Genomic DNA, 12,293 nt, shown 5'->3' with positions numbered 1-12,293 from the left:
TATTTTTAAATTAAATTAAGGTGTAAACTTTTTTTTTTTAAGACATAGTGGTATTGCACACTTAATAGACTTACCAAACAAAAAAACCAAACTCATTACCTTCCAGCCGATTCCAACTCATAGCAGCCCTATAAGAGAGTAGAACTGCCCCCATAGGGTTTCCAAGGAGTACCTGGTGGATTCAAACTGCCAGCGTTTTGGTTAGCAGTCATAGCTATTAAACACTCCACCACCAGGGTTTCTTAATAGACGACAGTATAGTATAAACACAACTTTTATATGCACTGGGAAACCAAAAAAAAATTGCCTGACACTATTTATTGCAGTATTTGCTTTTTTACAGTGGTCTGGACCCAAACCCACAGTGTGTACCATGTATACCTGTGTGGTGGAGCTGTTTCTTTTTTCATGGCTGCTAGAGTTTGTTTTACGTATTTTGCAGCATTTGGTGTGTAGATATTTGTTAAGGTTATGTCTTCTTGGTGGGTTATCCCCATTAACCATTATGTGATGTCATTCCTTATCTTTCATGGTTGATTTTGTCTTAAAGTCTATTTTATCTGAGATTGGTATTGCCACTCCTGCCCTTTTTTTGGATATTTTCTGCTTGATAGTATTTTTTTTTTCTGTCCTTTGATTTTTAATGTATTTATGTCTTTGTGTCTAAGATGTGTCTCTTGTAGATAGCATATAGATGGGTGGTACTTTTTTATCCATTTTGCCACTCTCTCCTTAAACGTGCATTTAAGCCATTTACATTCCGTGTGATTATCGATAGGTATGACCTTATTGCTCTCATATTGTTGTGTTTCATGTGTATGTGGTGCTGACATTTTCTTTGTTCCTCTTGGTTTCCTGCGCTGAGTTCCTTTTGTTTGTAGATTTTCTTTTCTTTCGTTATTTACAGATTTTGTGTTTACTGAGACTTTTTTTTTTTCTTTTTATTGTGACAAGTAGGTTTGTTAGCTTTCTTTGTGGTTACCTTGAAATTTACCCTTATCTTCCTAAGTTTGAACCAGTCTTTTATTACTTGATACTGCCTTGACTTCCTCTTCATTTTAAAGTTCTATACCTACACTGCTTATTCCCCCTTTCGTTGTTTTGAGGTTGTCATCATTTACAGACTGACTTCTCTTTTTCCCTGTTGCAAGTCTTTAACTTTGTTTTATTATTGAGAGTTCTTTACCTAGGTTGGTATCTGGGTGGTGCTGTCCTGTGTCCTAGACTCCAGTTGTTGTCTGTTATTGTTGGTTCTCTAATCAAAGGACTTCTTTCATATTTCTTGTAAGTTTTGTTTTTACAAATTTCTGGGTGGAATCTTTGGGCAGTTCCTTGTTGATATACTGCTGCAACCATTTTTAAATTATCTTCAACAAAATTTTACTTGCATATGATATTAACGATACTACTCAATAATTTCTGCATTCTGTTGAATCACTTTTCTTTGAATTGGCACGTATATGGATCGCTTCCAGTCAGTTGGCCAGGCAGCTCTCTTCCATATGTCTTGGCACAGATGAATAGACACTTCCAGCGTTGCATCTGTTCATTTTGAAACATCTCAATTGGTATTCCCTCAGTTCCTGGAGTTTTCACTGGTGTCTTTAGTGCAGCTTGAACTTCTTCCTTCAATACCATCAATTCTTGATCATATGCTACCTCCTGAAACGGTTAAACGTCATCCAGTTCTTTTTGGTACAGTGACTGTGTATTCCTTCCATCTTATCTTGATGCTTCCTGGTTCATTCAGTTTTTTGCCCCTAGACTCCTTCAGTGTTGTAACTTGAGGCTTGAATTTTTTCTTCAGTTCTTTCAGCTCGAGAAATGATGGGCGCTTGTTCTTCCCATTTGGTTTTCTAACTCGAAGTCTTTGCACATTTCATTATAATACTTTACTTTGTCTTCTTGAGCCGCCTTATAAAATCTTCTGCTCAGCTTTTTATCTCATCGTTTCTTCCATTCACGTTAGCTACTGTCCATTCAACAGCAAGTTTGAATCTGTTCTGACATCCATTTTGGTCTTTTTTTTCTTTTCTGTCTTTTTAATGACTTTTTGCTTTCTTTATGTATGATTTCCTCGGTACCATCCACAACTCATCTAGTCTTTGGTCTTGAGCATTAAGTGCGTCAAATCTTTCCTTGAGATTGTCTCTAAATTCAGGTAGAATATACTCTGGGTCATTCTTGGCTCTCCTGGACTTGTTCTAATTTTCTTCAGCTTCAACTTGAACTTGCATGTGAGCAGTTGATGGTCTGTTCCACAGTCTGCCCTGGCTTTGTTCTTCCTGATGATTTTGAGCTGCATCATCTCTTTGCACAGATACAGTCACTTTAACTCCTGTGTATTCCATGCAATGAGGTCCACATGTATAGTCACCATTCATTTTGTTGAGAAAAGATACTCCCAGTGAATAAGTTGTTGGTCTTGCAAAATTCTGTGATACAATCTCTTGCATCATTTCTGTCACCAAGGCCGTATTTTCTAACTGCCAATCCCTCTTCGTTTCCAACCTCTGCGTTCCAGTCACCACTAATTATCAGTGCATTTTGATTGGATGTTTGATGAATTTCAGACTGCAGAAATTGATTTAAAAAATCTTCAGTTTCTTCATCTTTTGGCCTCAGTGGTTGATGTGTAAATTTGAATAATACTTGTATTAACTGGTCTTCCTTGTAGACATATGGATATTATCCTATCACTGACAGCGTTGTATTTGAGGATAGATCTTGAAATGTTCTTTTTGATGATGAATATGACACTGTTCCTCTAGAATTTGTCAATTCCAGCATATTAGACCATATAATTGTACCAGTCCATTTCAGCTCACTGGTACCTAGGATTTCAATCCTCAAGTGTTCCATTTCATTTTTCACAGCTTCCAGTTTTTCCAGATTTATACCTCATACAGTCCACGTTCCAATTATTATAGATATTTGCAGCTGTTTCTTCCCATTTTGAGTTGTGCTACACCAGCAAATGAAGGTCCCGAAAGCTATAGGCTATCCGTATCATTTAGGTCAGCTCTACACGAGGCAAGTTTTAGTCATATTTTGAGTGCCTTCCACCTTTTTTTTTTTTCCCACCCTGAGGGGCTCATCTTCCAGCACTGTGTCAGACAGTGTTCTACCACTATCCATAAGGTTTTCACTGGCCAGTTTTTTTATAAGTTGATCAGCAGGTACTTCATCTAAAATCAGATACTTCATCTAAAAATCTAATCTGTTGATAAAGCAGTTTTTTTGAAATATACTGTAACTGGATTTCTGCAACTTGGCAAGGTTTTACAGAGTTGCCACAACCTTTATTTTCAAAACTGCACATTCTAGTAGAACTTACTCACCAATGTTTTCACTAAGAATTTTTTTCTAGAATTTAGGAAATTGTGGGAAAAATTGCAGTATATTCAAAGGAAGAAGCAATGCTCTGGAAACAGTTAAACTAATGGCATCGTACAATAAACTAGTGGTTCTCAAAGTTTGGTCCATGGACCAGCAGCATCAGATCACCTGGGGACTTGTTAGAAATGCTAGCTCTTAGGCCCCACCCCAGATCTGCTAAATCGGAAACTCTGGAGGTGGGGCCCAGCAATCTTTTAACAAATTTGGTGGCTAATTCTCAGTGCAGATGCAAACTGAAGTTTGATAGCTGCTGCCAGAAGTTATCCTGTTTTAATTATTTTAAGTTTTCTTTTTCTGTATTGATCAATTTGTAAGTGTTGTTTGTTGGTTTCAGGTTACAATGCCCTTTTAAGATATGAAGGATTTGAAAATGACTCTGGTCTGGACTTCTGGTGCAATATATGTGGTTCTGATATCCATCCAGTTGGTTGGTGTGCAGCCAGTGGAAAACCTCTCGTCCCTCCTAGAAGTACGTAACTTAGTACTGTTGTTGTTCTTTAATTCACGCATAAACCCGTTGCCTCTGAGTTGATTGCAACTTATAGCAACCCTATAGGACAAAGTAGAACTGCTCCATAGGGTTTCCAAGGAGCAGCCAGTAGATTCTTACTGCCTACCTTTTGGTGAACAGCCAAATACTTAACCACTGTGCCACCAGGACTCCTGTTAATTCACACGTAACAACGTTAAAAGTAATACAGAAGTTAAAATAGTAATTTTTTATTTCAAGTAAGTTATACTTGTTTTCTGTATTTTTGTTACTCCTGTTCAGAACCTTAATACTGTGAATTGCAGGGAAATTTGGCACAGTTTTTTAATAAATAATTTTTGAAGCAATTTTACTTTTTGCTAAAGTGTAACTGGGTATTTCTTTTGTTTTAGCTATTCAACACAAGTATACGAACTGGAAAGCTTTTCTAGTGAAACGACTTACTGGTGCCAAAACCCTTCCGCCTGATTTCTCACAGAAGGTAAAGATGGGATCTTAGAAAGGACTTCTGCGAGAAATACAAGAACTGTCCAGTGAGAGATCCAAAAATAGGAGTAACTTAAAAGAGTTTTTAAGGAATTTTTTTAATTCAGTGAACTAGTCAATCTGTGTTAAATATTAAGGGCACTCAATATTTTTAATAGTGCAGTATTAAAATTATTTGTAGACTTTGTCATGAATTGCAAACAGTTTTTGTCTGCTTTTGTTTCAAGGTTTCTGAGAGTATGCAGTATCCTTTCAAACCTTGCATGAGAGTAGAAGTGGTTGACAAGAGGCATTTATGTCGAACACGAGTAGCAGTGGTGGAAAGTGTAATTGGAGGAAGATTAAGACTAGTGTATGAAGAAAGTGAAGATAGGACAGATGATTTCTGGTGCCACATGCACAGCCCATTAATCCATCATATCGGTTGGTCTCGAAGTATAGGCCATCGATTCAAAAGATCTGGTAAGCGCCTTACACAAAAATCCCTATTGAAAATATCATGAACCTGAATTATGCTACTTGGTTATTTTTATCTAAGAATGGCATAGATCATAAATGGCATCCTAGTTTTCTGGGCTACTTCTACCTTAATTAGTGAAGGTTCACGCCAGAATGTTAGTGTCCTAACTAAATCTATTTATTCCTTTCACTTGCTTGTGATTAAAAAGTAGTGCACTTTGGTCACAACTACAATTATTTCCTTACTCTTTCCTTGTGTGGCCAGTGCAAAAGATCTAAAGATAACCTTTTCCTTTCCATTCAATTTTAATTCAAATAGCAAGATTAAGTGTGTTTAGACTTGATACTAAACACATTAGAACATGCTTCTAAGGTAATTCCCTGACTACGGAATCACCAGCATTCTAATTGGCTGAATGTATTTAATAGCATATGCACATGTGCTCTGAAGAGAGAAAGACTATGAAAGAATATTATCACCATAAACGTAGAAGCCATGTGTTTTTGCCATGTTTTTTAGGGCATTAAATACCTTGTGGGTTTGAAACCTTCAAAAAAACGTGGTTTTTGGTCCTCTCAGAAATGCTGACAGATCAGTATGTAACTTTTCCTTGTAGATATTACAAAGAAACAGGATGGACATTCTGATACACCGCCACATTTATTTGCTAAGGTAAGAAGTTTTTGTAAGAACCCTCGTTTGTAAATTAGGTTTGAAAGAGTGTTGTGGACTCTCTCTTTCTGGATTATGGAAATCACAGTTACATGTTCACTTAAAAGGATTAAGATCTTGTAATCCATAGGTGTCACAACTACTGATTATAATTTTCCTTAAATTCTGCTTATTTGCCTATATTCTGCCTGTTCTTAAGGGAAGTTTGAGTTATAACGCTAGGTAGGAGAAGGCATTTGGCATTTTCACATGGTAAACGTTTTCAAATTGGTAATAACAATGTTATTAAAGAGGCAGCATAACAGATTTGCTTTCATATAATTCTTTAGGTAAAAGAAGTAGACCAGAGTGGGGAATGGTTCAAGGAAGGAATGAAATTGGAAGCTATAGACCCATTAAATCTTTCTACAATATGTGTTGCGACCATTAGAAAGGTAAGAGAATACATTTTTAAATGTAAAAGTGTAGTCGTAGGAACTGGGTTTAAAACCATGGAAGAAGGGGACCCCTAACAAATTCAGCGTGACATAAAGTGCCTGTGTATCTGAATCCTCACTGCGGAGAAGGTACTTCCTGGTCAAAGCTAGTCCAACACAGAATTGCAGCAAGTCAGATTTATCTTTTGAGTTTCCTGTTGTTGCCTTTTATGCGATTTTCTTCCTCTTGTAAGCATCCATTTCTTTTTTTTTTTTTTTTCTTTTCTCTCTTGTCTGACTGTTCTTCTGAAAATACTTGGAACAGTCTGAAAGACCATAGTTTTGAGGGACATCTAGGTCAATTGGCATAACATAGTTTATAAAGGAAATGTTCTACATCCCACTTTGGTGAGTAGCGTCTGGGGTCTTAAAAGCTTGCGAGTGGCCATATGAGATACATTTGTTGGTCTCATCCCACTCAGAGCAGAGGAGAATGAAGAAAACCACAGATACAAGGAAAATACTAGCCCAGAGGACTAAAAGACCAAATGAACCAGAGACTCTACCAGCCTGAGACCAGAAGAACTAGACTGTGCCCAGCTACCACCATTGACCACCCTGACAGGGAACATAACAGAGAGTCCCAGACAAAGCAGGAGAAATGTAGAACAGAATTCAAATTCATGTAAATAGACCAGACTTAACGGTCTGACAGAGACTGTGGCCCCTGGGTGCTGTATTAACTCAGAACTGAGTCCGTTCCCAAAGCCCACTCTTAGGCAAGGATTAAACTGGACTGTAAAACAAATAATACACATAAGGAATGTGCTTCTTAGTTCAATCATGTATACGAAACCAAATGGGCAGCTCCTGTCTGAAAGCAGGATGAGAAGGCAGAAAGGGACAGGAACTGGTCTAATGGACACAGGGAACCCAGGGTGGGAAGGGGGAGTGTACTGTCACATTGTGGGGATTGCAAGGAATGTCACAAAACAGCATGTGTATAAATTTTTGAGATACTAACTTGACCTGTAAACTTTCACCTAAACCACAATTAAAAAAATATCTAGAGCAGTGGTCCTCAGTTTTCAGCAGGCATCAGAATCCCCTGGGGAACTTTAAAAAACATTCAGGTGCCCAAGATCCTTCTCCCCTCAATTCTGATTTAATCAGCCTGGGTTTGGGTCTTAGTACTGGCATTTTTAAGGTCCTTCGGGTAATTGTTATGTGCAGCCGTGGTTAAGAATCACTAATGAAGAATCTGCTTACATAAAAGTGTGACTTTAAAGTGCAATTTATATTTCAACACAGTGTAAAACCATAAGCCAAAGAATTAAAAACAGTTCTAATGGCTACCACTTAGCAAGCACCTGTGTTCAAGGTCACGCAGCTAGGTAAGGCTAGCCCCAAACCATTGTTCTTCCCGTCTTTACCTTAGAACTACCTGGTCAGCCCAGATTCCCATGATCCACTCCAGACCTACCAGTTCAATCAGAATCACAAGAAATATATTGCCTCCAGATATTTGTATTTAAACAAAAAAATTTTCAAGTACTCTAGGTGATTTCGACAATCAGGCAGGTTTAGAAATCCATTCCGTTATACCATGCTTTGTTCCAGGCAATGAAAGTGAAGTGCCCAGTGAGTAGAATTTTCAAGTTTCTGAGCTTTTTATGCTAGATTTGGTTTGAACTCTGTATTCGTTTCCTAGGGCTGCTGTAATAAACAGCCAAAAATGGCTTAAAACAACAAATTTATTACCTCATAGTTCTAGAAGCTAGAAGTCCAAAATCAAAGTATCAGCAGGGCTGCACTCCCTCTAAAGACTCTAGGGAGGAATTCTTCCTTGCCTTTTCCTACCGTCTGATAGTTGCCAGCAATCCTTGGTGTTCCTTGGCTTGTAGCTGCACCACTCCAGTCTGTGCCTTCGTTGTCACCTGGCCTTCTTCCCTGTGTGTTTGTGTCAGTGTCTCTGTTTTCAAATCTCCTTGTCCTTTATAAAGGTACGAGTTACTGGATTAGGGCCCACTCTAATCCAGTATGACCTTGTCTTAACTTGATTACACCTGCAAAGATAACTGTTGCCAATTAGGTCACATTTCACAGGTTCCAGGGGTTAGAATTTGAACATATCTTTTGGAGAACACAGTTTAGCTCACAACAGACTCTAAAGAGTTCACAGTGTTTAGAACAAAGTAAAATGTACAAAATAAGTTTAATACAAGATAAACTGTGACCTAAGAGGAGGTCCAAACAAAGTACTGTTGGAATTTAAAGGAAAACAGAGATCAGATCTTCAGAGGAATCAGGGAAAGCTTTATAGAAGCATTTTCTTTATAGAAGGCACTTGAAAACTGTATTGTGAAGGACAGGAAAAACTGGACCCCACAGACATGCAGGGGGAAGCTGTGCCACTAGGAAATAATGAGTAGCTGACATACAGTACACATCAAACAGTTGCACTGGGTGTGCTAATCAAGGCCTTTTTGCTTAAAAGAACAGAAATTCACTTGAGAAGTTACTGTAGGGCTACAATGGGCAACCTCACAGGCATCCAGGGACAAAGGGAGGAGAACTAGAAAAGCACCGAAACAGTGTTGTTCTCTCCATCTCTCAGGATGCATCTCTACTCCTTTCTGTGTCTGGGCCAGTTCTCCCTGTTACTTTCTTGACTGGTCTCCTGGTCGCTCATTGGCATAGGGTGGCCCTGTTGTGTATCACAGTCTTTCAGTTCCAGCTTCCCCCATGACTTGTTTTACCAAAAAGTAAGGAAGTGCCTGAACAGTTATGAGGCCAAGTCAAAAGGGAATAGGAGCCAGGTTGAAAGGGGCTCCCCCTGGCTAAATATGATTGTAACTTTTTGAACAAAACAGGAACTCATAAGTCCATAGTGATGTAAATAAACGAAAAGAAGAGAAAGCTCTTCCCTGCAGTAGAAAGAATGACAGCATTCAAAAATCATTTGGCAACCGTGATAGTAATAATTTGTTGAAGCCAGAAACGTCAGTCAGTGCTATAACTGGTGTGTGAAAGTAGGGTGGGGAATAGATCTCCTCACAAAATGTGTATTAATTACAAAGTTGCATCCTTTTGGAGGTACAGGATAACTTTTCCCATGACTAGTGATGGTAACTTGGTTAGAATGGTAGTCTACCAGGTTTCTCCTCTGTAAATAGGATGCGATGAAAAGAACTCAACATTTGTGATATTCCAGCCAAAATTTATAAATTTATAACCTGGGTCTAATCGTGAGCAAACATTGGATCAGCCCAGATTGAGGGACGTTCTACAAAATGACTGACTTAAAATCTTCAAAGATACCAAGGTCATATAAGTGAAGGACTGAGGAACTGAACTGGTAAATCAGGCCAGAGAAACAAATGGGTACAGTGTGTGGCCCGGATTGGATCCTTAGCTATAAAAGGTATTACTAGAACAGTTAGCAGAACAGTTGAGTCTGTGGGTCAAGCATATACAGGAGTCTATTCTTCTATCTTTTCTCTAAGCTTGAAAATGTTTCAAAGTAAAATATTCTATAAGTATTTTTGACATGGTGGAAACTTGGGAGACATAAGAGATGGTGTTTGTGGAAAAGGTCCCAGTGGTAACAGGACAGGATGGAGGGCTTCTCTTGGAAAAGAAGATGGTTGCTTCTGAGAATGTTTTCTGAGGACGCTTACATGGGCCAGCCTTAGTCTGCGTCATAGAGGAGCATAGTTATCTGCAGCTAAGAGAGGTAAAGGTGGAAGCTTGAAGACATTGGAGAAGCTTGGAAAAGTTCCTGTTGACTATGAGAAATTAGCAACAGAAGAGTAAAGGCATTAGTGAGTAGGATTTATAATCTAGCTGAGACTAAATTGTGGAAAAGCAACCAGCTCTTTTACATGAGTTCACAGCAGCAGACAGCTTTAGCCATTAGCTAAGGAGCTGTTTTTCCCAGACCTCTGAAATCCTGCTTTTATTCCTGGTACATACTAGCATTTGCAGAGATTCTTCATTGTACTTTCAGTTAGTTTAACTTAATCCAATACAGTTGATAGAGCTTTTTTTTTTTTTTTTAAACCTGTAAGAGACCTTTATGTAATAGATTTTCTTTTCTAGAATGCCATTTAGTTTAAAGGATCATTTTTATAATTAGTGGTATCTAATTTCAAATACTTGGGATTCTCTTAATTTAAAAGGTGCTGGCTGACGGATTCCTAATGATTGGGATTGATGGCTCAGAAGCAGCAGACGGATCTGACTGGTTCTGTTACCATGCAACCTCTCCTTCTATTTTCCCTGTCGGGTTCTGTGAAATTAACATGATTGAACTTACTCCACCCAGAGGTACTTCATTTTTTCTAGTATTGTATCTGTTTACAACATTTAACACACACATACAGGAGCTGTGGGGTGCTCTAAAAGCATAAAGCACTGTATTCTAGCTAGTGATAGTAAATTGCATTAGTGTAGAATTTTTCCTCACCGTCTGTATATTTTATAATATGAATATAATATAGTATGAATTGGTATTACTCTAAACCCTATTGAGACAGTGATATAGGCTCAGCAGATTATTGCATACATAAACTCCTTTTTTAAATAAGATACTTTAGCCTTCGAGGGTAAGAAAGTTTCTGTCCTTAGATTACCATGTGGCTTTTTAAAGGAAAGGTATAGCTTATTTAGCTTACTTTCTTTAGAGAAAAAACCCAAGTCTCAGATACTAAAATTTGAAAACAGTCACTGGCTTCATGGCTTAACCAGTGACTGTTTTCAAATTTTAGTATCTGAGACTTGGGTTTTTTCTCTAAAGAAAAGAGGGAGAAAAGTTAAAAGAAGCCTATAAAAAGAGCATTGGCTCATCTTGTTTTCTTTCTTGCAAGGCAAGAAAAATATCACCCCAAAAAGAGAGTCACCTTGGCATTACAGTGTCTGCCTAGAAAGGGAAAGAAATCCTTATTACATGCGAAGATGATTGCTCTCAGCGGTATTAGAACATGAGTTAGAAATTTATGATGTAAGCTAAAATCTGAGATTGCAGTGTGCATCAAGTCACCTTTTATCTCTTTCATATTATGCTAATTTTGAGCGAACTGCTACTTAAAACAGTTGTATTTTTCAGGTTACACAAAACTTCCTTTCAAATGGTTTGACTACCTCAGGGAAACTGGCTCCATTGCAGCACCAGTAAAACTATTTAATAAGGTAAATTTAAATGGCAGCATAATAATTAGGTGTATTTTTTCATAACTCATAAATGCAAATTATCATTGAGCAAAAGGTCCCTGTTTTATATTAGAATTTTTTAGCAGAACTGAATACAAACAAAACATATACCAATAAAATAATATAAATGTTTCCTTAAGAATTGAAGCTTGTTTCCCAACTAGGTTTCATTTTCAGCCTGAGTAAATAGAAATAATACATTCCTACCTAGTTCTTAAATGCTTCAGCCCTCATAATATAGTTCAGTAGTTAAAGAATTATTTGAGATTTTTGGTTTAAAATATTTGGCTACGTTGCTTCGATTTTTGCTTTCTGTAACGATAAGTGGAGTTGTGCATTCTTCTTTTCACTAGTGTTAATGTTTTTGCTTCTCCGTGTCAGGATGTTCCAAATCACGGATTTCGTGTAGGAATGAAATTAGAAGCAGTAGATCTCATGGAGCCACGTTTAATATGTGTAGCCACAGTAACTCGAATTATTCACCGTCTCTTGAGGATACATTTTGATGGATGGGAAGAAGAGTATGATCAGTGGGTAGACTGTGAGTCCCCTGACCTGTATCCTGTAGGGTGGTGTCAGTTAACTGGATATCAACTACAACCTCCAGCATCACAGTGTAAGTTGGTATACAGAAAAGGTATCCTTTTGTAAAAATCAGCAATTCTCCAGAGGACTATCCCACATAAGTCATCTTGTGAGCTCACAGGACAAGAATATACCTATGTCCAATTGGTTGCCAGGTAAGATTAAGACTCAACAACAACATCAAAGTATTAGACTGTGTGTACCATGGCAGACTGAACTCAATAGTCAGTTACGTAATGACTATCCCAAAACCAAAAACCCACTGCCATCGAGTCAATTCCGACTCATAGCAACCCTATAGGACAGAGTAGAACTGCCCCATAGAGTTCCCAATGAACGCCTGGTGGATTTGAACTGCTGACCTTTTGGTTAGTAGCTGTAGCTCCTAACCATTACGCCACCAGGGTTTCCATAATGACTATAGAAACACAATATTAAGAGCACTCACCAGATTTAACTAGTCTTACTATTTCGTGAACTTGAAATTACAGGCAAAAATTTTATTGGTATATAATGCTTGTGCAAATAATGGAATTTGTCTGATGTTGAGGTTCGTAGTTTTACAGGAAAGAGC

At 37.9% G+C, this 12,293-nt stretch overlaps 1 protein-coding gene across 15 annotated transcripts in view; it reads left to right on the top strand.

Moving 5' to 3' along the window:
* MBTD1 (mbt domain containing 1) overlaps positions 1-12,293 on the top strand; it is a 74,232-nt gene that overhangs the window by 51,323 nt on the left and 10,616 nt on the right. For 14 of the 15 annotated variants that reach the window (XM_064271249.1, XM_064271248.1, XM_064271243.1 and 11 more), the window contains 8 exons: positions 3,734-3,868; positions 4,282-4,370; positions 4,603-4,837; positions 5,452-5,507; positions 5,837-5,941; positions 10,105-10,252; positions 11,031-11,113; positions 11,516-11,750. In XM_064271249.1, coding sequence (XP_064127319.1) covers positions 3,734-3,868; positions 4,282-4,370; positions 4,603-4,837; positions 5,452-5,507; positions 5,837-5,941; positions 10,105-10,252; positions 11,031-11,113; positions 11,516-11,750 — 1,086 coding nt within the window. Of the gene's footprint in view, positions 1-3,733; positions 3,869-4,281; positions 4,371-4,602; positions 4,838-5,451; positions 5,508-5,836; positions 5,942-10,104; positions 10,253-11,030; positions 11,114-11,515; positions 11,875-12,293 lie in introns of all 15 variants that reach the window. The other variant, XR_010318361.1, reaches the window with a different exon arrangement.

The sequence above is a fragment of the Loxodonta africana genome, chromosome 18, assembly GCF_030014295.1.
Source record: "Loxodonta africana isolate mLoxAfr1 chromosome 18, mLoxAfr1.hap2, whole genome shotgun sequence".
NCBI classification, from domain to species: domain Eukaryota; kingdom Metazoa; phylum Chordata; class Mammalia; order Proboscidea; family Elephantidae; genus Loxodonta; species Loxodonta africana.
Note: the sequence above shows the minus strand (reverse complement) of the source record. Positions and strands in the feature narration are given on the sequence as shown.